We start from the raw sequence: 23,480 nt of genomic DNA, 5'->3' as shown, positions 1-23,480 counted from the left end.
ACCCCGCCCCTTGTCCCGCCCCCTGGCCGCGGCTCGGCCAATTTCGGCTCCGTTCGGCCGCGATTGGCTCGGCTGGGCTCGGCTCCGCTCCGCTGCGCCCCGTCCGTCCCGGTTCGGCCCGGCCCGGCCCGGCCATGGGCTGGCCCGTGCTGCTGACCGCGGCCGCGCTGCTGGCCGCCGCCGCCGCCGCCGCCGCCTGGGAGCCCTCGGCCGAAGGTACGGGGGCACCGGGAGGGCGGGAGGCCGCTCGGCCCGGCCTGGCACGGCTCGGCTCGGCTCGGCTCAGCCCGGCCTGGCCCCCCGGCGCGGGGGGAGGCGGCGGCAGAGCTGACGCGGCCGTTCTCTCCCGCAGAGGAGCAGCTGTTCAAGGCCTGGATGCTGCAGGTGAGGCGGGGGCAGCGGCCGGGCCGGGCCGGGCCGAGCCGGGCTCGGCGTGCCCTGAGCCGCCGTGTCCCCGCAGAACGACCGGCGCTACGGCCCCGAGGAGTACCCGCGCCGGCTGCGCATCTTCCTGGGCCACAAGCGGCGCGTGGAGCGGCACAACGCCGGCAACCACAGCTTCCAGAGTAGGAGCGCGGCCCCCGCCCGCCCGGCCGGCCGCGGCCCCCCGCCCCGAGCGGCGCGCCCCGCTCAGCGCCGCGTCCCTCTCTCCCCCTCTAGTGGGCCTCAACCAGTTCTCGGACATGACCTTTGCGGAGTTTAAAAAGCTGTACCTGTGGAGTGAGCCGCAGGTAAGTGCTGGGAGTGCGGGTGGGCAGGGAAGGAGGTACCCGTGGTGGGGTTCTGCAGTGACCTGCACCCCCGTGAGGGTGTTCTGCAGTGACCTGCACCCCCGTGAGCAGGTTCTGCAGTGACCTGAACCCCCGTGAGCAGGTTCTGCAGTGACCTGAACCCCCGTGAGCAGGTTCTGCAGTGACCTGCACCCCCGTGAGCAGGTTCTGCAGTGACCTGCACCCCCGTGAGCAGGTCCTGCAGTGACCAGCACCCCCACGAGCAGGTCCTGCAGTGACCTGCACCCCCGTGAGCAGGTCCTGCAGTGACCAGCACCCCCGTGAGCAGGTCCTGCAGTGACCTGCACCCCGTGAGCAGGTTCTGCATGACCCCCACGCGCTGCCGGGCCAGCCCCCCTCGCTGTGCTGCCTGTAGTCTGCGGTGATCAGGTCGCATCCTGTGCCACCAGGGCAAGAGCCAGAGGAAGCCTGTTCCCCACCCTCGTGGCTTTCGCTGCCTCAGCCCTGACTCCAGCCCGGCTGTCTGTCTGTTCTGCTGTCAGCTCCCCGAGCAGCTGGGGCGCTGCAGCCAGGGGTGCAGGCTGGCAGGGGCTGCAGTGGCCAGTGTGTGTGTGCTGGTCACCAGCCCTCACCCTGGGAGGGTGGCTGTCGTGGGCCACTGGCCTGGCGGCTGACCACAGCCCTCCTGCCCCGCCTGCAGAACTGCTCAGCCACCAAGGGGAACTTCCTGCGCAGCTCTGGGCCACATCCTGACTCTATTGACTGGAGGAAGAAGGGGAATTTCGTGACCCCCGTGAAGAACCAGGTGAGGAGTGTGTGACAGCCCCAGGGGCTGATGGCTCGGGCAGGCGCCGTGCCCGAGAGCAGTGCTGGGTGCCTGTGCCAGGGGAGCTGCCCCGGGGCTGTGCTGTGCCTGCCGTGTGCCCTGGCAGGGGGGAGTGGGGGCTCTGCACTGCTGCCATGCCCCCCTGCCCGTGTTTTGGGGAGGCTGGTGAGCCTGCAGCCCCTGCAGCTCCTGTTCCTCGTGTAGGGTGCCTGCGGGAGCTGCTGGACCTTTTCCACCACGGGCTGTTTGGAGTCTGCTATTGCCATTGCCACGGGAAAGCTGCTCTCTCTGGTAAGAGGTTTTCTGGGCTTGGAACCCTTTGGGGAGCAGGATGGAGCCAGAGGGGCTGGAGGCTGCTGGGAGCAGGCGTGGGGAAAGAAGCTGTGCTGGCCCTGCCAGCCAGCCTCGCTGCAGGCAGCACATTGGGACATGTTGGTTTTTCAGCTCCCGGAGGATTTGTATTCCTGAAGAACTAGAAAGACAGTAGCCACTTACACAACTTAGCAGAATAACAGGGTTGGGTGTGTTAAAAACAAACCTGACCTTTGGAAGACATCTCAGGCAGTCCTTCTGGGGGGGGATGGATTCCTGGCAGGCGTGAGGAGGAATGCCCCTGGCAGCCAGGGCATCCCAGGCTGCTGGCTCCAGGTCTTCCTTGTCTGCCTCCCTGGGACATGGAGCCATGTCCAGGTGACTCCCAGGGCTGTAGCAGTGCTGTGGTGGTTGTCACAGCCAGCTGCACAGACAAACCAACTCTCAGTTCCTGCTGTGCAGTTGCTTTTTGTGTCACTGACTGTGAGCACAGCTGTGGGACAATCACTGACTCAACACCCTTCTCTGCAGGCAGAGCAGCAGTTGGTTGATTGTGCCCAGGCCTTCAACAACCACGGCTGCAGTGGGTAAGTCAGAGAGGGCCAGAGAGAGCAGAAATTAGAGAATCTTACACCCTGTGAGGGACAGCCTTCCTCCAGATCTAGTGCCAGTATCCTTCCACATTGTGGAATGGCTTTTGTCTTCCCATGGCTGCAATGTGACAGGGGAAGCAGCTTTGGATTTGGTTGCTTATTTTAATTTCACCCTCCCTAGAGATTAGGATGTTTCGGTAAATCACCAGCATTTCCCAGCCTCTGTTGTTGCTCATTTGTTAGTTTTATCTGAGACTGTTCATCAGTTTCTCACACGGCAGCCATAGGCTGGGCTCTGATGGGCTCTGGGACAGCAAGGGGACTTCTGGCTGTTGTTGTGCTTTGGTCACGCGCGTCTCGTGGCACCCTGAAGAACCCACAGAAACTTCAGCTTCCCCTTTGGGAGGTTCCTCCTGGCTTTGCTAGAGAAGGCAGAATAGAGCTTTCTGACAACTTCTGTTTTCTGTGAGATAAGCAGTCCTAGAGGGACGCTCAGAGTTGAGCAAAGCCACTCGCTGTGCTTTTTATTTTTCTTGTGACTCCTCCTTAGGCGTTTCCACATCAGCACTCCCTGATCATCTCCCTTTTCTTCCCTCCTGAGAGGTGATTCTGGAAGGTGGCCAGGGAAGGGAGCAGCTGCTTGCTGGAGATGGGGGTGTCTCAGTGTCCCCCAGCCAGGCTGGGCAGAGGGCACCAGAAAACACCTTTCAGCATGTGAGGCTGGTGCTGTGTGGCCAGCTGACCTCACACCCTTAGGGCTCTGGTGTTCTCCAGGGACCTGGCAGCTGGAGAATGAGGTGTGACCATGCCAGGCAGCCCAGGCAGGGAGGTGCTGCAGGCACAGACTGGAGTTTGTGCCCCTGGGGGCTCTGGGATAGACACTGCCCTTCCCTGTCTCCCTGGCTGGTGGGAGTGGGCTGCAGAGGGGGGGTTGTTGATGGCTTTGCTCTGCAGAAGCGGCAGCATTACCATCCCAATTCCTCATTTCCATCCTAATTAACTGTTCGCATCCTGACTGAGCCGTGTTGTCTCGCAGGGGCCTGCCCAGCCAAGCCTTCGAGTACATCCTGTACAACAAGGGGCTCATGGGGGAGGACAGCTACCCCTACCGGGCCAAGGTACTGCAGCACAGCCCCGGCCCCCGTGGGGGCTCAGCAGGGCTGGCACAGCCCCCACAGCTCCCCTCTGTCCCCACAGAACGGCACCTGCAAGTTCCAGCCCGAGAAGGCCATTGCCTTTGTCAAGGATGTGATCAATATCACACAGGTGAGGCCCCGAGGGCTGCGTTTCCAGACTGCCAGGGCTGTGCCAAGGGCAGGTGCTGGGGTGCCCAAGCTGTGCTGGGCTCAGCAGCTGCAGCCTGTGTGCTCCTGGATTCACAGAGCTGCTGGGCACACTCTGCTGTCCTGGAGCTGCAGTCTGTGTGCTCCTGGATTCACAGAGCTGCTGGGCACACCCTGCTGTCCTGCAGCTGCAGCCTGTGTGCTCCTGGATTCACAGAGCTGCTGGGCACACTCTGCTGTCCTGGAGCTGCAGCCTGTGTGCTCCTGGATTCACAGAGCTGCTGGGCACACTCTGCTGTCCTGCACACCTTTTGGAAGGTGGCACCAAGGAGGTGCTGGAGCCAAAGCCCAGGCCCTGGGTTCCTGCCTGCCTCCCACAGGGGGTGTCCCTCCAGGCTGGGACAGTCCCAGTTCTCCTCTTACAGCTCAGCACTGGACTCCTTGTCCTGCAGGACGCCAGGGTTATCCATCCCCGTGGCCTGGCTGCTGGGCCCAGCACAGGCAGGAGATGGTGAGGATGATGACCCTGGCTCCTCTCTTGCAGTATGATGAGGACGGCATGGTGGAAGCTGTGGGGAAGCACAACCCAGTGAGCTTTGCCTTTGAGGTGACGAGTGACTTCATGCACTACAGGAAAGGAGTGTATTCCAAGTGAGTGTGGGACCCTCATTTGGTGAGGTGAGGGCAAGGGGAACGTGTGGGGCTGGAGTCATGTGCATCCCTGTTTCTCCTGCTGGATGCAGGAACACTGCACTGCTTTCTCACACTTCTGTTAAGTAGAAAATAGAAAAAAAATAATAAACACAGCCTTGATTTATTGGTTCCTGAGGGGATGAGAGTGCAGCACAGGGAGGAGGGCTGCAGGCTAGGAACCTGTCCAGCCTGGAGACCAGGTTGTGGTGGAATGAAGGTCAGCGAGTCAGGCAGCTCCCCACGGGGCTGGGGCTGTCCCAGGGCTGGGCTGGACAGAGGCAGGGCAGCCCAGCTGTAGAACACATGTGGTTAGGGTAAGCCCCAGCCAAGGTGGATTTTCCGTGGTATCAGGGCAGCTCCTGCAGTGCCAGGGCTCAGAGGGGCGGTGTGGGAAGGGTGGCTCACACTGCCCCTGCTCACACTGCCCTCACACTGCCTGCACCCCAGCTGGCACCTCGGCAGCTGGTGCTTTTTGGTGTGCCTGCTCCCCACGGGGCAGGTTCTGCAGCACCTCACCAGTGCTGCCACGTGGTGCTCGCTGGGCAGGCCGCAGGAGCAGCAGAGAGAAAAGCCAGCTTGGGACACCAAGCAAGCCTCGAGCGTGGTGCCACTCCGTGGGCACAGAGCCACGTGCAAGGCTGATCAGTGCACTGGGAAGATGAGAGCTGAGCGAGGCAGCTCAGGGGCTGGTACCCAGCAAGGGGGAAAGTGTGTTTGGAGAAATAGAAAAATACTTAGGAGTAATGAACCCTCAGTCACGCAGAGCTGCAGGGAAAATGCAAGGGAGAGGCTGAGCCCGAGGGATCTGCCCCAGGGAGCTCCCAGGAAGGAGCAGGAGGTGATTGCAGAGGCTTTGCTGGGCCAAGAGGCAGTGCTGCCAGAGGTCAGTGCCAGCCCTGGGCAGGTGTGAGCTGGGAGGGCAGGGACGTGGTCAGAGGAACATGCCAGGAGCAGTTATCCTGTGGATTTACAGTCTAGGGTGGATTTGAAGTCAGAGTGCATGGAATAATTGGTGCTCCAGTGCTTTCAGCACAAAGCAGCTCTTAACAGATAAAAAAAAAAAAAAAAAGAGAAAATCTGAGGTGGATTATTGATCTTTTCCTGTGATGCAGCTTGAAAATGTTTAAAAATAGATGCACTTGAGATGGGAGCATGTACCATGAGCTGTCTTCTTTCACACCACAGGCAGCAGCTTTCAGCAAGTGCAGTTTAAAGGTTGAAAATTTAGAGGAAACACATATTTAGACCCAAGAGCTCGCTGTTCCTGTGCAAAACACGAAGCAGTGCCCTTGAATTTCAGGGCAGTACAAACCAGAACTGGGAGGCACTAAGAGGTGCTGGTTCCAACTGGGAAAATTCCTTTGCACTGTAGCTTGTCTTGGTGGGCTAGGAGCTCAAAAGTCCATGGATCCCCTAACTCCAGATATGGCTGGTAGTTTCAGAGATTTCTGTATTTTCAGAATTTTCAGGTAATTTCTCTGGAAAATTTCAGGAAACTTCAGAAATCTCAGGCAATTTCTCTGGAAAAACAGAGCGGTGTCTCCTTTCCGTGCCTTCCCTCAGCTGGCAGCTGAGAGCACCCCCAGTTCTGTTTGCAGTGTGGTCAGCCCTGCTGGCTTGACCAATCCCTGGCTAATGGCAGGCTGCTTCTCACAGCCCACCTGTGTTTGTCCCCTGCAGCCCCCGCTGCGAGCACACCCCTGACAAGGTGAACCACGCCGTGCTGGCCGTGGGCTACGGCCAGGAGGATGGCACTCCCTACTGGATCGTCAAGAACTCCTGGGGCCGCCTGTGGGGCATGCAGGGGTAAGGGCTCTGCTGCCCACCACGCTCTGCCGGGGCTGGGGGCAGCCCTGTGCTGGGGTGGCACCCACCCTCCAGCTGAAACCTGGCACCTGGGAGCAGGGGGAATGGGGCTGGGCTGGTGGGGACAGGCTCACCAAGCCAGGCCTGGGGTCCCTGCCCAGCAGGGCCTTGGCTCGGTGCAGCTGCCGAGGTGCCCAGGGCTCAGCCAGGCTGGCACAGCTGCTGGTTCCCCTGGTGCCCAGGGCTCTCACAGCTCCTGGTTCCCGAGGTGCCCAGGGCTCTCACAGCTGCTGGTTCCTGTGGTGCCCAGGGCTCTCACAGCTCCTGGTTCCTGTGGTGCCCAGGGCTCTCACAGCTCCTGGTTCCCAGGGCTCTCACAGCTCCTGCTCCCCTGGTGCCCAGGGCTCTCCCAGCTCCTGGTTCCCCGCTCCTCCCTGCTGGTCACACAGCCAGAACAGCCTGAACAGCAGAGAGATCCCAGTTTCACAAGAGTTCCCAGCTGCACAGGGGGTTCCTGGGCGTGGGATGCAGGTTCTGGTTCACTCCGGGTGTGAGGGGCAGGGAATGGCATTGCCCGGAGAGCTGAGGGGAAGGCACCACCCAGTGCCAGCCCTGCCGTGGCAGGGACACTGCCCCTGTCCCAGCCTGGCCGTGGGCAGTGCCAGGGATGCAGGGCAGCCCCAGCTGGGCACCTGTGCCTGCCCAGGCCCAGCTGGCACAGGAGGGAAGGCTCCCTCCCAGCCCTTTCTGTCTCTTGCAGGTATTTCCTCATCGAGCGAGGCAGGAACATGTGTGGCCTGGCTGCCTGTGCCTCCTACCCCGTCCCTGGGGTGTAGAGGGTGCCGCGGGGCTGAGTGCCACGCCTGCCCCTGGAGCTGTCACCCACTGCAAGTGTCACCTGCGGGCAGCCTGGCTGGCACCCAGCAGCCCAGCCCTGCTGCTGTGCCCGGGTGTGCCTCCATCCCTCCCGGGACGCCTGGGGCAGGGCAGCCCCACGATGTAGAGCTCCCCCCGTCCCTCGGGCGGCTTTTCTGCAATCACCAGGTGTAAATTTTAGCCATTCTAAAATTTACTTTGAAGGCAATTCCCCCGTTCTTTAAAGGAAGGATGGGTGAGTGCTGTGATTTGTACACTTTTATCAATTTTGGTGAAATGCTTGCTATATTTTGTATTAAAAACCAGGGTATTTTAATGCACATAGAGGAGAAACGGGTGATTTTTCTTTACCCCGCCAGCGAAGACGCCAGAACCTCGGTGCCGATTCTGAGCGGGGCAGTGAAGCCGCGTGTGGGCAGGGGCACGGCCGTGTTGTTTCACAATGAAATCTGTCACTGACAATAAAGCTGCCTCGTCACCGGAGCGCTGTGCGTGACCTCTGAGCGGGCGGGCTGAGGGGCTCGGGCCGCCGGGCGCCGAGCGGGGCTCGGGGTGCGGAGCGGGGCTGAGGCGGAGCGGGGATGAGGCGGAGCGGGGCTGAGGCGGAGCGGGGCTGAGGCGGAGCGGGGATGAGGCGGAGCGGGGCCATGCAGGGGGCGGGCCCGGCCTGAGGGCGGTGCCGCCATTTCCGGAACAGGCTCCATGTCCGCCGCCATGCCGCCCGCCCCTTGCGTCACTTCCGCCCTGTCCCCTCGGCCAATGGGCGGCCGGGGGCGGTTTTGGCGCCGAATGCGAAGCGCGGGCGGCGCGGGCGGGCGGCGGCGCGCCCCCTGGCGGCGGGGCGGCCGCGATGGCGGCCGTGCCTCAGAACAACCTGCGGGAGCAGCTGCGGCGGCACTCGGCCCGCGGGGCCCTGCGCGCCCCGGCGCCGCCGCCGCGGGACCGCCCGCCGTGAGTACCGCGCCCCCCGGGGCGGGGCGGGGCCCGGCGGCCGCGGAGTGACGGGGGCTCGTCTCGTTGCAGGGGCTTCACCTTCAGGAAGGCGCCGCGGGGCCTGGCGGCCGTGCTGAGGGACAAGGACGTGAACACCTCGCTGGCCGCGCCCGCCGCGGCTCCGCCGGCCGCCAAGGCGCCGCCGCGGGGCTGCGTTCCGCCCCGCAGCCCCGGCCCGCCGCCGGCCCGTGCCCCGCCGAGCCCCGCCGAGGCGGCCGAGGGCCCCGCGGCCCCCGGGGCGCGGCCGGCGAGCGCCGCTCCCGCCGGGAATGCCGGCCCCGGCCCCGCCGCGGGCCCCGCCATCACCATCGGCGATGAGTGGGATGACATCGACGACTTCGACCTGTCGGGAATCGAGAGGAAGTTCTGCCGGGCGGCCGTGGTGTCCCCCCGGGGGCTGCGGGCCGCCGGCAGGGAGCCCCCGCGGCCCGGCCCCGGCCCCGGCCCCGGCCCCGGCCCGGCCCCGCGCGGTGCTCCCGCCGCCCCGGGGCCCGCCGGCGGCAGCGCGGCAGCGCCGCAGCCCGAGCGCAGCCCCTGCTCGCAGCGCTCCGTCATCTGCCTGGAGGACTCGGCTGCCCAGCCCGCCCGGGATGCGGGCAGCGCCGGGGCCCGCCCCGGTAACGGTATGTGGCGGTACAGAGCTGGGGGAGCAGCGGTGTGTGCGCCCCGGGGTTGGCTTGGCTGCTCGGGAATCACGGGGAGCTGCGGGCTCGGCACTGGCGGGCGGCCCCGATTCCGTTCTGATTCTGAGCCTGGAAGCACGGCAGCGTTCTGCCCGTGCAGGAGTAGCAGCCGCGTGTGCACTGCAGTTACAGACTTATGGCATTCCTGAAATCGTTAATAATTTATAGGAATGTTAAGGAGAGAAAAGCACTCAGAAAATTAATACAGGACAGACATAAAGTCATCTTACACCTAAATGAAGTACTAAACCAGAAAAAGTGACCGCTCTCCATTTTTAGCACAAAACATAAACACAAAAGAGCTCCAATCCTCAGTTTTGATCACAACATTCCTGCTTGTCATTGCTTTGGCAGCTCTGTCCCACAGAACTGCTTTATTTTAGATTCCTTACCCGCTGTGTTTTGAAACTTTGGGCCTTTATTTGGGAAATTACCATGTTTATGCAGCTGAATAACATCAAAGAGTACTCTGGGATGCTGCCCTTACACTGAGTGGTGAAAAGATTTGTGAACTGTATTTCTGTTCTTAATATTTTGTTGTCTTTTCCTATCTCCATGAAACTAATTTCAATAAGTTAATGATATTGACCTCTCTTTGTAGGATTTATCTTTTAAGACACAATACATGTACATTTACCTTCCAATTCCAGTACAGGGATTGTGCTGGCTGATGAGTCTGCACTCTTTTAAGGCTGGGATTTAATATAATAGGAGCTTTTTATAGAAACAGATTTTTATAGAAAACTGTTGCAGAAAAATAGACCTCTTCAGTGTTTCACTCCTGCCAGGGACAGGTGACTGTATCACTTTTCCACTTAAATGAGGGTTTGTGGGGATTTGTCTGTCTGCTTTAATGGGGGAGAGAAGGGAGCAGCAAGTTTTATCCTTTGGGAGTCAGGATCTGTGTCAGTGTTTTGAAGTCTGGCTGCTCTTTTCTCCCTGTTTGTGGCAGGCTGAGTGTGCAGAGTTCCCCAGCAATGTCAGTGCCCTTTTCTTGCAGCTGCTGGTGCTGAAGGGGGCCAGGAGCCACAGAGGGCTGGGAACAGCTCCCCAGAACTGGATGAGGCCGCCTGGCCGTGGGCAGATGCTGAGCTGGAGGAGGATGACCTGGACATCATCCCTCCCTCCCCTGAGGAGGAGCTGCCTCCCTTCTCCCCCTCTGCACACAGTGCCAGGTAATCAGAGCTCACTGCTGGAGCCATCTGGCTGGTGCACGAGTAGAAAAGTACCAAAAACAACCCAAACTCCTGCTTGTTAAAGAGGCACAGATTGAGCTCATGTCTCTCTGCTGCTTGGCAGGTTGATGGCTGGCAGCTGCAATTAATGCTTTATCAAATACTAGTTTTATGGCTGATGTTTTAGGCAGCTTTCACTTCAGAAAAAATCAGAGTAACTTCTGTAGTGGGATGGGAGAAAATCCCACATGTTGGAACCCAGGATGAGTGACTGCTCAGCTCTTGGGTTCTGACAGGGCTTCAGGAATTTATCTTTTCCACACATCTTAAATCCCGCTGTTCTGTGGAAGTGCCTCAGTTTACAGATACCTGTATTTTCATGGCTTTTCCTTTGGTGTTAGCAGTGTTTTCAGAGAGTCTCCCACTGGAGGAAGGTGCACACCTGGCAGCTCCGAGGCCAGGCAGGAGAAAGGTCCCACAACACATCCTGGAGGTGATCCCAGTGCAGGGGATTCAGGTACACAAAATGCTTTGGAATGTCATATCTCTCCCAGTGCAGGGGATTCAGGTACACAAAATGCTTTGGAATGTCATATCTCTGGTTTTGGGGATAGTTTGCAACTATTTATTATCCTCTGTAATCCAAGAACATTGACAGATGGAGAATTAACATCTGTAGCTGGAGAGTTGACATAAATAGTTGGATTATAGACAGATAATAATAAACAAGGGCAAAAATATGTAGATTCATTGAGTTCCTGTACACAGAAATAGTTTCTTTATGCACATGGACTAAAAGTATGTTGGAAGTAAATAGTTTAGACTGATTTAGTGCAATGGCCTGTCCTTGGTGAGGGTGGTGCCCTCTTGAGAGCTGTTCTGATGGACATGACTGTGCTGAGCTCCCTCCCCTGGCAGGTGAGGCCGTGCCCGTGGCCCCGCGGCTGCTCGGAGTCATGGAGGCCATCTGCGAGCTGGTGGATGCCATCCCCCTGCAGGAGCTGCAGGCCCTGCGCTGTGCCCGAGCCCTGCTGCAGCACAGGGAGCTCAGGTAGGCTGCAGCAGCTCCGTGTGCAGCGGGGAGCTGCCTGCAGGTGTCCCCAGCACGCTGCAGAACGGGGCAGGAGGGGATCAAAAACCTTGGAACGCTGACTGAGGGAGGGAACAAAATACCCCAAACCCCTGTGTGCTGCCAGAGGGAGGATCCAGTTCCACAGGCAGCCTGAGGAGGAGCCTGGCACCAGGTGCTTCTGCACCCACAGGTGCTGTGATGTGACCTGCCAGGTGTCCTCCTCAGTTCTCCTGCCACGGGCATTCTGCTGGTGTTGTCTGCCCTCTCGCTGACTGCAGGGATGGGGATTTCTCCTAAAATCCCTGAACTTGCCATCTTCCAGTGGAATTATTGCTGCCACAAGCTGCTGCTCTGTCTGCTGTGTCAGCTGATGGCACAGTGCATGGACAGCATTGGGATTTGGGGTTTTGATTAGATTCTTCCTGGACTGGGACCATGAGCTTCTGTAAATGTTCTCAGTACAACAACTTATTTTATTTCTCATTGCTGTACTCAGACATAGTCTTTAGAAAGTACCTAAAAACATGATTTGGTTCAGGCATACTTTTAACTTCAGGTTTTGCTTCTTAAGGATTTATTTTTAATATTCTACCTGCCTGGATGTGTTCCTTGCTTTAGGAATTCTTTTATATTGTGTCTGTAGAGATGATGTCACATTTGGTCATTAGTTTCTTCTGGTGGTATTTTCTCTTCCCTAGATTTGTTTGAAATCATTTTCAAACATGGTGACTCAGAACACGATGGAACCACCATATGTTAAGATGTTTAATAGCAGTGAGACCAAACTGTTTAATGAATGTTGTAAAACTTGGTAAATCATTGCTTGTGACTAAATATATATATTTTTTCGTTCTTCCTTCCCTTGTTATCTCTCCCAGGAGAAAACTGCTGGCTAATTCTGCCGGTGTGAACCAAAATGGCATAAACACCACTGTTCCTAGAAGCTGGAAGTCTCCCACAGAGCAGGGCTCTCGTGTGTGTCCTGGTGCAGGTCCGGGTTCTGGCCCCAGCTGGAGCTTCAGTTCTGACAGAAACTCCCCCAAATCCACAAACCCCCCATCGGTGCTTTCTGTTCATTCCAGCAACTCTTCTGCCAAAACCAACCAAACCTTGGACAGCTCTTGTGCTTCAAAGCAGAGTGCTGAGGAGCTGCCCTGCCCAGGCACTGCAGAGCTGCCCTGTCCCCGGGCAGGTGGCAGGGAGGGAGCTTCCCCCAGGCTCAGCCTCCCGTCCTGCGACAGCAGCTGGGACAGAAGTCCAGGGATCCAGCCCCTGACCAGCACAGCCCTGAAGGGCCAGAGCACGGCTCCCAGTGCCCGTCCTGCAGGGAGCAGCTTGGGCACGAGCGATCCTGACTGGGAGCTGGATGCCTTTGACATCGATGACCTGGAGGAGGAGGAGTGGCAGAGCTCGGTGCCCGCTGCAGCCCCCCAGGCGCCGCCCACGCCGCTGTGCCAGCCCAGCCCGCAGGGGCCCGCCAGATCCCTCCTGTCCAAGATTATGTCCAGAGCCAAAGGGTCAGCTGTGGGACCCAGTCCTGCTGCTCCAAAGCCAGCCCTCTCGATGGCAACGAAGAACCATCCAGGTGAGCTATGCTCCTGAGGGTAATTGGGTTTTTCCAGTTTTAAATTCTTATTTATTTATTTTTGAATCTAAGACCAACTAACTACTACAGATCACATCCATGCCTTTTGTTTGTGTGAAAGTTTCTTTTGGTTCCTTTTTTGCAAAGTCATCTTGGGGGTTTTTTTTCCCTCTAAATGATGCCAAACTTGAATATTCCCTTCCTGTGCTGGTTTCAGGCTGCTGGAAGATGAAGCTGCTAAAATTGGAAATGAGGGTGTTTCTGTGTTTTAGTTAAATAATGATTCTACGGCTTTTGATTCAAAGCTGTACAATGGTTTTCACTGCAAAATGTTCCAAAATGGGTTTGTGGAAGCAAACTCAGTCCCCTTGGGGCCCAGGGTTGGTCAGTGTCATTTCAGGTTCATGTAGGGACAGGCTGGCAAAAGGGGAGGTGAAAATCAGAGTCACCGAATGGTTTGGGGTGGAAGAGACCTTAAATCCCATCCAGTGCCACCCCTGCCATGGCAGGGACACCTTCCACTTTCCCAGGATACCCCAAGCCCAGTCCAGTCTGGCCTTGGGCACTGCCAGGGATCCAGGGGCTGCCACAGCTCCTCTGGGCACCCTGTGCCAGGGCCTTCCTACCCTCCCAGGGGACAATTCCTTCTGTAGCTTATGTCATAACTTATTCTGAGTTACATTTTTTTGTCTTCCAGATCCAGTGGTTCATAACCCTGCACTGGAGCGTTTCAGGGGTATGAAATTTCCCCACTCTGCAGAAATGATGAATATATTCCACAAGAAGTTTGGATTGCACTGTTTCCGGACAAACCAGCTGGAGGCCATCAATGCTGCTCTGCTGGGGGAGGATTGTTTCATCCTCATGCCCACAGGTACAGGGTACAGACCTGTAGCTCCTTTTGCAAGCTTTGAGACAAGCTTTTCCCTTGTGCCTTTGTGCTGCTGGAATTCTGTGACTGCAGGATTTCAGGAGTATTGTTGCACTGGGGTATTTTGAGTGAGGGGATTGAATTTCTGCCTTCCTTAATAATTCACACAGTGACTCTTCCTTATCCTACAGGTGTCACTTAGTGGCAGGCATTGGTTGAAACGCATTGTTTCCAAAAGTGCTGTAAAATGAGAAAAAAGGAGTAGGTGTCCATCCCTTTTCTCTTGATGCCCAACCCTTGCTGTGTTGTGTCTCATCCTCACAGGAGGTGGGAAGAGCCTGTGCTACCAGTTGCCAGCCTGTGTCTCTGCCGGGGTCACCATTGTTATTTCTCCGCTGAGGTCGCTGATCATCGACCAGGTTCAGAAGCTGAAGACTTTAGATGTAAGTTCCAGCAGCTTTATTGAGTGAAGCTGCAGGTAACTGGATTAGAAATCTGAATTCTTACAGCAAATCCTGTGTCTCCCGAATATAAACTGCATAAATAGATTAGATGGACACTGTGAATGGCACAGGAAGTTGCCTGGGAAGAGCTAAATTGGATGAACTGGAATATCTTGGCAGTGTGACCACTGGATTTATTGCTGCTCCTGGTGTTGGGTGTTGGAGCTGTGTTTTTTAGAGCAGGGGTTGGTTCTGAGATCCTGAGAATTGTGGTCACTCACCTACACAGGCACAGCCTGACTCTGCAGTGGGAATGAGCCCTAGGAGTTCCTGAGCTGGGGGGGCTCTGGAGGTGCTAAACATCTTTGGAAACATGACACACAGAGCAGAAATGCATGTGCAGGAGACCACAGGATTCCAGAATGGCTTGGGTTGGATCTTAAAATACACCTTATTTCACCCCCTGCCACCAGCAGGGACACCTTCAACTAGCCCAGGGTGCTCAGATGTGTGTTCCAAACGTGTTCCCAAGGCTGACTGCTTAGGAACTGCTTTGTAATGAGAGGTTGGGAGGTTCTTCATTTGGTTTTTCTGTTTTGCATGTAATAAAACTCATTATATTTATGATTTTTTTAAAAATATAGATTGCTGCAACATACCTGACTGGTGACAGAACAGATGCTGATGCCTCAAAAATCTACATGCAGTTGTCAAAGAAAGACCCTGTCATAAAGCTGCTGTATGTCACCCCTGAGAAGGTCTGTACTTCATCTTCAGTTGTAAAACCATAGGGGCTACAAGGAGGGGGATTGCTGTGAGGTGCTAAAAAACTGCATTCAGAGTAGGCTTCTGGGGAAAAAAATGCTAGATTTTAGATCACTCATTAAGAATCTATGCAGATGTAGCTAATGTCAATCAATAATAATTAGCCAAGAATAAGATCTGAGTATGTCTGTAAAATGTAAATTCCTAAAACAAGCTCCCATGCCCAGCTGTTTCAATCTATCTTGATACACATTAGTGTTAATCACTGTCCAGTAGCTACTAAATCCAGACTGCTCTGATTAGGGTAAAACAGGAAAAATGCAGCATTGTCGGGGTGATAGAGATTGTCAGAGCTTGCCTTGGTCTGCATTATATGCAGGGTTAAAAATATGTTATTGCACAAGAGCTTTGTAAGAGGGGGCTGGTTAGTGTGCTGATTGTGTTTCTCTCTTCAGCATTATTTTTCTCTGTTTCCTGGCATAAGCAATTTAAATTTGCTGCAATTTCCTCAGAATGAGGAGCCTTGGGATGGGTGATCCCAGATCCTGGTGGGGATCCCACAGCAGCTGCTTGGTTAGAAGGCAGCTGAGTGGGATCATCTCTGTGCCTTGGGGACTCAGCTGCGCGGTGCAGGGTGATTCTGCAGCGTAGGACAGTTGTTTCTGTACTCTCAGCCAGCCCAGCTGACACTTCTAGCCCAGGTATTTTGCTTTGCATTGCCACTGGTGGCGTGTCCCAGGTGTGTGCCAGCAGCCGCCTGATGTCTGCCCTGGAGAACCTCTACGACAGGAAACTCCTGGCACGTTTCGTCATTGACGAGGCCCACTGTGTCAGCCAGGTAAAACCTCCCCTGGTTTTCAGGAATGCCAGAAGACTCAGCTGGAGCATTTCACTCAGTTCACTTGAATTGTGTTTTGCAACCAGTGGGGCCATGACTTCCGACAAGACTACAAGCGCCTGAACATGCTGCGCAGGAAGTTCCGCTGCGTGCCCATGATGGCCCTCACTGCCACCGCCAACCCCCGCGTGCAGAAGGACATCCTGAACCAGCTCGAGATGCTCAAGCCACAAGTGTGAGTTGTCAGCAGGATTCTGAAACCGTTTGTGCCACAGAAATTCTGAGTGGAAAACTTAGTGAAGTAAGAAAAGCCTCACAGGCCCATCTGAAATGCTTATGTAGCTGTATCTGATTAAATTAAATTAAAGTAAATGCATGCATGGAATTTAATAGAAGGTAGATAAAAATATATTAACATAAGAAACAAAAAACTTGCCAAGGCCTTCCTTGCATGATGAAGGAAGCTGTTTAACACAACACGACTGTACCCATAAGGCTGACAAGCACCATGAACTGTCACATTTCAGGTTTACAATGAGCTTCAACAGGCATAACTTGAAATATGACGTGTTGCCCAAGAAGCCAAAGAAGGTGGCGATGGATTGCTTGGAATGGATTAAAAAATATCATCCCCGTGAGTACTCAGCAGCATGGTGCCCACAGGCCTTTTCGTGAACCACTTCTCAAGGCAGTAAAAGCTTTTATAATGCTGTAATAGTGATATACTTACCATAAAAGCAACATGGAGGTAAAGCGATGTTACTGAAAATGGGAATCAGATTTATGTGCATTCTAAAGTTGAGGATTTAAGTTAAGATGGAAAAGTCAATTATGGTGATGCCCTTGAATAACCCTTCTGGAGCCTGCCAGAGCTTTTATGATCATGTCTTCAGAGCATAAAGGTCACCCAATATCTTAATTGTTTAATTGTGTTGGTCTGCTTATCTGTAGTTCCCCTTGAAGCTATCTTCAGAGATTCCCATCTTTCTAGGCTCACTTTGGAGTCCTGCAGCTCCTGCTGCTGGAACTGGATTACACCAAGCTCCCTCAGAGCTTCTCCCATGCTGTACCCTCAGAGAGCATTTACTGAACTGCTCTAACTCTTGAATTATATAGGTTTTGTTTATGTATTTTAAATCCTGAGATTGCACAATACTGATGAGGAAAACATTTCTTCATTCCACCTCACCAAAAGCCTAAAAAGACTGTGTGGGAAAGACTGTCAAGACTATCTGATGCTAATAAAATAAGTTCTATAGTGAAGCAGTTATATCTTTACTCTTATCTTTATTCCAGCGGGAAGAGGCAGGTTGAGCAGGGAAAGGAAATAAAGCTGTATTGTAGTTCAGATTTCTTTTGCCATCTCTTTGCAGATGACTCTGGGATAATCTATTGCCTTTCCCGGCACGAGTGTGACACCACAGCAGCCATCCTGCAGAAGGAGGGGCTGGCTGCCCTGGCCTACCACGCCGGCCTCACCGATTCCAACAGGGATCTTGTGCAGCAGAAGTGGGTTAATCAGGAGGGATGCCAGGTGAGGAAAAACCGGGAGGAAAAGGGAAGAAAATTGGGACATTTTTATCCCTCTTGGCCTGGGATATAAAAGGGAAGTTGTGCAGCGTTATCAGCAAATGCAGTACTCAACAACTGATCCCAGCAGACCTGCTGGGGCACAGTGGCCACCTTTCACTGGGAGTTTTGTGAATGAAAGGTTGTAGCACTGTACTGAGGTGTGCTACTCCAGCAGGGAGGACCTGAGCAGTGCAGGGTTTCAGAAACAGCTCCTGGCACGCTGCTGTGCAGAGGCTGGGATTTGGGTTTTTCCTGTGTCTGGTGGGGAGGTTGTTGCTGTTTTGTACTTGCTCTGCACTGTTACAGCTGAAATTCTGGGTCCTCCAGGTTTCCTAATCCAGGTCCCTTCTCTGCTTTCCATGCAGTGTTGCAGGAGTGATTCCCATAAAGTGTGTCTAGAACATTGTGATCTCCTTCCAGGTGATATGTGCAACCATTGCCTTTGGAATGGGCATCGACAAGCCCGACGTGCGCTACGTTATCCACGCGTCCCTTCCCAAATCCATCGAGGGCTACTACCAGGAGTCTGGCAGAGCTGGCAGGGATGGAGAGATGTCCCACTGCCTGCTCTTCTACAGCTACAGCGATGTGACCAGGCTGAGAAGGCTCATCCTGAGTGAGTTCTCCTCTGGGGACTTGGACATGACATTACAGCAGTCACATTGTTGCTGGTCTCATTTAGCCTGTATTACTTCTCTTTTACAAGTGCCATGGATAGTTCAGTCTTGCAGGGAGGGGAGAACTAGGAATCCTTATCTGGATGGTTTTCATTCAGGTGGCAGGAGCAGGATTCTTGTCACTCGTACTTAATTTTAGTTAAAGCAATTTTGCTTCACAGAATCATGGAATTGTTAAGGTTGGAAAAACCTTTCAGTTTTTTTTCAAATCCAACTGTCAGACCAACTCCACCTCCCTGTTCACCACTAAAACATGTCCTCGAGTGCCACATCCACATATTTTTTGAGCATTTCCAAGGATAATGACTCCATTCTGGGCATCCTGTGCCAGGGCTTTGCTACCCTTTCTATGAAGAAACTGTTCTTGGTATCTTATCTAAACCTCTTCTGACACAACTTGAGGCCATCTCCTCTCATGCTGTCATGCTTACCCTTCTCTTGACTTTTGTCATTCTAGCCGTATTTCCCTTCTCCAGTTCTCTAAAACTTGAGAGATAAAATCTCTCCTACATCTGTTCCATACTAGCCCACTCATCTTTTCTTGCCAAAGCCAATATTGCGTTTTAAGCAAAGCCAGTATTGCGGGTTTTTTAAGCAAAGCCTTTTTTTTCACAGTCCATGAAAAGGCAGAGGTGCAGCTTTAACAAACATCACTGAATTTATTGTGTTTCAGTGGAGAAGGATGGGAACAGCCACACGAGGCAGACCCACTTCAACAACCTGTACAGCATGGTGCACTACTGTGAGAACGTGGTCGAGTGCCGCCGCGTCCAGCTGCTCGCCTACTTTGGGGAGACCAACTTCAACCCCACCTTCTGCAAAGATCACCCAGAAGTGATTTGTGACAACTGCAGTAGAAAGAAGGTAAACCCCACGGGTTTTATTTGTAGTAGTGTTAAACTGCATCCATAAACGGTTACGTGACCTTTGGGAAGGCAAATGGAGAAAAGGAATAAAAGTCCTGTGTTTTTGTGAGGCTTCCAGGTATTTTCAGGGTTTAACCATGGGCTTGTGATGCTCCTGTTCCTGTCAGAGGCATAAGGATGTCCCATGTAGGAGGCAGGAGCTTACATCAGATCCACTGCAGTGACTATGGGGAAATCCCTTCAGCTCCTGTCCAGGTGTTTTCAGGGCAGAGCAGCACAAGGGCCGCATTAGGTGTGCGCTGCTGAAGGTGGTCCAAACATTTGGGGTTATGCAGACTTAGGAGCAGAAGGAAAGGCAGCTTTGGAGGGGAGGGATCCTGATCAGTTTTGTACCTGTGGATATTGTTTCTCAGCTCTGTGTTTGAAGCGTTCCCTTATACAGCTGTGATTGGAGCCAAATTTGGTGAGGATAATGCCTATTTAGTCTCATTCTAATGTTCTAGAGCGTGGCAGGATAATTACAGGAATGCTTTCCAAATTATTTAGCTTGATTCCCAGTATTTACCCAGCAATCTTGCTCCTCACTCTACACAAATAACCCCAGGGGGATTATATACAGTCATTGGACTGGTTTTGTGTTATCACATCCAGAATCCCTGAGACTGTATCCCTGTAGGTTTCTATCTAGGAAATCATGGTTTCTTTATTTGGAACAAACTCAATTCACAGCTGAGAAAAGCTCAGTCATGAAAACCGAGGGTGTCAGTAACAGCTTGGATTAGGGCAGAAACACGTAAAGGCATGTCCTAATCAGGTCTGACTTGCCAGGATTATAAATCGCGGAATGTGACCGAGGATGTGAAGAGCATCGTGCGGTTTGTGCGCGAGCACTGCGGGCAGGCAGGGCGGATCAACGGCAAGAGGAATCCAGGCTCTGGCAGGTACACCCTGAACATGATGGTGGACATTTTCCTAGGTGAGTCTGTTCTCCCTGAAACTCCTGAACAACCTGGTGCACAAATCCCTGACCAGGAATCAAGAGGGTTGTGCAATGCCAGCAGGCGTTTAAAAAAATGTGTATTTTGCAAAGTTTATTTTCCCAAGAATCTCTTGGGTAAGTGATCCAAAATAAATGAAACTGAAGATTTAATCCATTTCAGGTTGCTATAGTGATAATATTGGTTTTCCAGTGTTTAAAGGCTTTTTTGAATGTGAATAGACTGCCTTGGGAATCTCCCACAGGCCTGTAAATGCATGTACATGGGCTTTGTGAGCACGGGCTCATCCTGTGCTTTCTGTTGCACAGGTTCAACGAGTGCCAAGATTCAGTCTGGAATATTTGGGAAGGGAGCTGCCTATTCCAGGCACAATGCTGAAAGGCTCTTCAGAAAACTGGTCCTGGACAAGATCCTGGATGAGGATTTGTACATCACAGCTAATGACCAGGCAGTGGCATATGTCATTCTGGGAGAGAGAGCTCAGGCTGTGCTGGATGGGTCACTCCAGGTGTGTAACTATTTAGTTTCTTGAAGGCATTGTTTTAAGGAAGGTGCTGCAGTTTTCCTTTAGCATATCCCCTCGGGTAGCTTAAACACAGTTTGCCTCCAGCTGAACTAACATCTGGTAGATGCAAGGAACAGAATCCAATACGTGTGATTCCTAGCCCAGTATTCTAGTAATAATGCTGTGGGGCAAAAAGTGAGTTTGAGAGGCTTGGAGAGGTCTAAATCTTTCTCTTCTTCCCTACCCATCTGATTCCTGCTGGACAGTGAAGGAAAGTTCTGACCTCCCACAGAAAGATGGCTAAAAAGAGAAAGAAAAAGAGCCAGCACTCCCTTCTTCATTTTCTACTCTATTTTTTCCTAGTCATTGGTGGGATCTGATGGAATAGGCACTTTGTGAAGGTCATGTAAGAGTCCCAGGTTTCTTGAGGCAACACCTCTGCATTAGTGCTGTGTTTGGCGCAGGACAGAGCCCTCAGCATTACCCCTGTGACCTCTGTTTGAAGCCAGCTGGGAAGTGGGCTCTTGGGAGGTTCTCCTTCTCTCTAAACTCTGCCAGCTCTTTGTTGAGGAAACGGGGGTGTGGTTGAGGGGTCTGTAAAAACTTACTTTAAAAACGTGTGCTGGGTGAACAGCTTTTTTTGGTCCATCAGAGGATACTCTGTGTTTCCTGTGCTGTGTCCCTGTGTTACCAGTCAGGGTGTGCAGGAACCCTGGCAGCAGTTATGGATGGCTCGTTTTAACAGGTGGAGTTCCACGAGACAGAGAGTGCCAGTGCCATCAGAAGGCAAAGGGCTTCCATGGCAAAGATGTCCCAGCGGGAAGAGATGGTGAAACAGTGCCTCAGTGAACTTACAGACACCTGCAAAACCCTGGGCAAGGTCTTTGACGTGCATTACTTCAATATTTTCAGTACTTCCACCCTAAAGAAAATAGCAGGTAAGGTCAGGTTGCTCAGAAGTCCATTGGGGCTTCTGCATAGAGGGGCACAGAAAGGAATTAATTTCTTTCAGGGTATCTTTATAAAAAGTTATTTGTTTGACGTGTCTGAGGGGTACTTTGCTGTGCTGCAGAAACCTTGTCCTCAGACGTGGAGGTGTTGCTGCAGATCGATGGTGTCACAGAAGACAAACTGGAGAAGTACGGTGCAGAGATAATTAAAGTGATGGATAAGTACTCAGAACGCTCCATCCCAGGTGTGCTTTGTACCTCAGTGTGTGCTTCTGTTCAGTGCCATTCTCTCCTCCTCTAGCAGATGGATGATTCAAAAGTTACCATGATTTAATCACAAATAACTAATTCTTACAGTTCAGTAATTCCAAAAGGGGGCAATCACTTTCAGAACACACCAAAGTCCTTCTGCCTTCCCACTAGAGATAAATTCAGGGTGTATCCAAAAGACTGGGGATGGGGCAGTGCAGAGGAGGTGAGGAGCAGCCTGGACAGATGTTCTGACACCACCAGTGTGTTCTGGTGCCTGACTGAGTTAGTTTTCCCTCCCTGCCTGTGCAGAAGATGCTGCCTGCCCGGGTGGGGACACAGCCACGGGGAACACGGGCTCTCTGGGGAGCGATGGAGAAGCAGAGGATGCAGGTACAACCTCCAGCTATTTTGGCAATAACACAAACCAGAGGAGGAAAAGGAAGCGGCCGCCGACCTCCAGGGACTCCAAGAGGAAAAGGACGAGTGGTGGTGGCAGCCAGCAGTTCCACCCCAGAGGGTACGTGCCTGGGGCCACTTGTCACTTCTCTCTGCACAGTGCTGCTCCCAGAGCTGCAGTTATCCCACTGCAGATTCTGAGCATGGGCTTAAATAATGGTGTTCAAATTGTCTGGGTGCCTGCTCAGAGCTGCTCTGCTGTGCTTTTCTTTGTTTTTAAAGCAGGTAGGAAGGATATTTAACAGTTGTCCTCACACTTGACTGCTGCAGGCTAAGCAGGGAACACTACATTTCAGTAGCATTAGCAGGTTCCTTGCTTGAAATCATAAACAGGTATTAAAACTTCGAGCATTTGATGGAATAATTGAACTTCAGCCCCGTGTTAATTCAGATTCTCTTTCTGACTGTATCATGCAAAGCAACACCTGCATCTGCTGTTGGTTGGTCTTGAGCTTCTCAGGCAGATCTGCCACTTCCCAAGGATTTCCCCTTCTCTGCCCCAGTTCTCATCATTCTGCTCCCTGGTTTTTGTAGCAAATGGTTTTCCCAGCCCAGCAGGTTTTGTCCCACCCTTGGCACTTTCCCATCTACTGGGTTATCTGTCATTAGCTCTGCTGCCTCTGAAGTGTCACTTGCTGTTGCTGCTCACCCTTGGGTACATCCCAGAGCAACAGCTGTACTGTTTGCATTTCAGAGGTCGTTTTGCAGCCATGAGTGTTAAAAAAAATAAATTACAAAATGAGTGTGTAGTCCTCTAGAAAATGCAGTGGTGGTGGCCGTGTGAGCACAGACTGGTGCAGGGGCCAGGGCAGGTGCCACAGGTGTCTCACACACACCTTCTCTGATTTTTGCAGTGGCTACAGCAGGTACAGAAGGACCAAGAAGCTGCCAAGTTCAAAGGCTCCAGCTTCCTCCGGTGGCAGCTCCGCGTCCTACAGCGTTGGTGGCACACAGGGAGCTGCTGGGAAGCTGGCCATGATGGCACTGCCCAAACCCAAATCCAGGAGCTTCCTTCAGCCTTCGTATTCCATATTTTAGCTGGGAAACGCAATTACTGGATGAATTTCCCCAAGATGGAATCACTGTTTATTAAATTTTTGTTTTGTTTGCTGCTGCTGAGCCTTCTGGGATTTGTGTGTTTGTCGAGTATGAAAGCTCACATTAAATAAGTATTTTTTAACTTGTCAGTTTATTTCTACTTGTGAGTGGTTATAGAAACTCTCCCGCTGGTGACACTCCTCTTTGTGATCCCGCTTTACAGCCCTCTCAGGGACATGATCAAGACCGCAAATGCTGGGGGCTGCATGTCCCCAGAGCTGTGGCTGCCTCTGTCCTCGCTTGCTCCTGCCTCAGTGCTCCAGAGCTGGCAGCTCTCTGCTGCCTCTGGAAAGAACAGGTTGGGAAGGAAAATGAGTGTTTCTAACTTTCCTGTTTGATTCCCCACATCCTGGAGCTGGGCGTGTCTAACCCTGCCCTGGGTGTGCTTTTTTTCAGTTACCGTTGTTTTATTTTTAAGCCGAGATCTTGTCAGTGCGGCGGGCCTGCCCTTGGCCCAGGCGCGGTGTCGGTGAGAGGGCGGCAGTGCTCGGGGCAGGGCAGGACGGGCCTGGAGCCCAGCACTTCATCCGCTCTTCCTGGGCAACGAGTCCGCACGGCAGG

General features: G+C 53.5%; 2 protein-coding genes across 4 annotated transcripts; both read left to right on the top strand.

Moving 5' to 3' along the window:
* The first annotated feature begins 5 nt into the window (after nucleotides 1-5).
* Nucleotides 6-7,603, top strand: CTSH (cathepsin H). The gene is made up of 12 exons (XM_064389709.1): nucleotides 6-216; nucleotides 353-384; nucleotides 461-566; nucleotides 661-731; nucleotides 1,432-1,536; nucleotides 1,762-1,848; nucleotides 2,401-2,456; nucleotides 3,499-3,580; nucleotides 3,660-3,728; nucleotides 4,290-4,396; nucleotides 6,119-6,244; nucleotides 7,005-7,603. Exons 1-12 carry the CDS (start codon nucleotides 135-137, stop codon nucleotides 7,078-7,080), a joined length of 999 nt encoding a protein of 332 aa, XP_064245779.1. The 5' UTR covers nucleotides 6-134; the 3' UTR covers nucleotides 7,081-7,603.
* Nucleotides 7,604-7,921: 318 nt separating this feature from the next.
* Nucleotides 7,922-23,008, top strand: BLM (BLM RecQ like helicase). Of its 3 annotated transcripts, none has more exons than XM_064389705.1 (21): nucleotides 7,922-8,071; nucleotides 8,144-8,730; nucleotides 9,797-9,971; nucleotides 10,373-10,488; nucleotides 10,890-11,022; nucleotides 11,922-12,628; nucleotides 13,326-13,502; nucleotides 13,824-13,942; nucleotides 14,587-14,700; nucleotides 15,447-15,545; nucleotides 15,632-15,780; nucleotides 16,073-16,179; nucleotides 16,919-17,079; nucleotides 17,538-17,733; nucleotides 18,468-18,658; nucleotides 19,489-19,636; nucleotides 19,967-20,166; nucleotides 20,909-21,101; nucleotides 21,236-21,358; nucleotides 21,675-21,882; nucleotides 22,676-23,008. In XM_064389705.1, the coding sequence occupies exons 1-21, from the start codon at nucleotides 7,971-7,973 to the stop codon at nucleotides 22,857-22,859; spliced, it is 4,188 nt and encodes a 1,395-aa protein (XP_064245775.1). In that variant the 5' UTR covers nucleotides 7,922-7,970; the 3' UTR covers nucleotides 22,860-23,008. The 3 variants fall into 3 exon arrangements, with proteins under 3 accessions (XP_064245775.1, XP_064245774.1, XP_064245773.1); XM_064389704.1 differs by having other exon boundaries at nucleotides 8,144-8,736; nucleotides 10,376-10,488; XM_064389703.1 differs by having other exon boundaries at nucleotides 8,144-8,736.
* The last annotated feature ends 472 nt before the right edge of the window (nucleotides 23,009-23,480 follow it).

This window comes from Passer domesticus, chromosome 14 (assembly GCF_036417665.1).
Source record: "Passer domesticus isolate bPasDom1 chromosome 14, bPasDom1.hap1, whole genome shotgun sequence".
In the NCBI taxonomy this organism is placed as follows: domain Eukaryota; kingdom Metazoa; phylum Chordata; class Aves; order Passeriformes; family Passeridae; genus Passer; species Passer domesticus.
This window is presented reverse-complemented; position numbering and strand designations above follow the sequence as displayed.

Bases quoted from the DNA above. Each gene is read 5' to 3' on its own strand.
- CTSH (XM_064389709.1), top strand. From the start codon at position 135: ATGGGCTGGCCCGTGCTGCTGACCGCGGCCGCGCTGCTGGCCGCCGCC. The intron at 217-352 runs GTACGGGGGCAC...TCTCTCCCGCAG, and splicing joins CTGGGAGCCCTCGGCCGAAG to AGGAGCAGCTGTTCAAGGCC. The intron at 1,849-2,400 runs GTAAGAGGTTTT...CCTTCTCTGCAG, and splicing joins CGGGAAAGCTGCTCTCTCTG to GCAGAGCAGCAGTTGGTTGA.
- BLM (XM_064389703.1), top strand. From the start codon at position 7,971: ATGGCGGCCGTGCCTCAGAACAACCTGCGGGAGCAGCTGCGGCGGCAC. The intron at 8,072-8,143 runs GTGAGTACCGCG...GTCTCGTTGCAG, and splicing joins CCGCCGCGGGACCGCCCGCC to GGGCTTCACCTTCAGGAAGG. The intron at 8,737-9,796 runs GTATGTGGCGGT...CTTTTCTTGCAG, and splicing joins CGGGGCCCGCCCCGGTAACG to CTGCTGGTGCTGAAGGGGGC.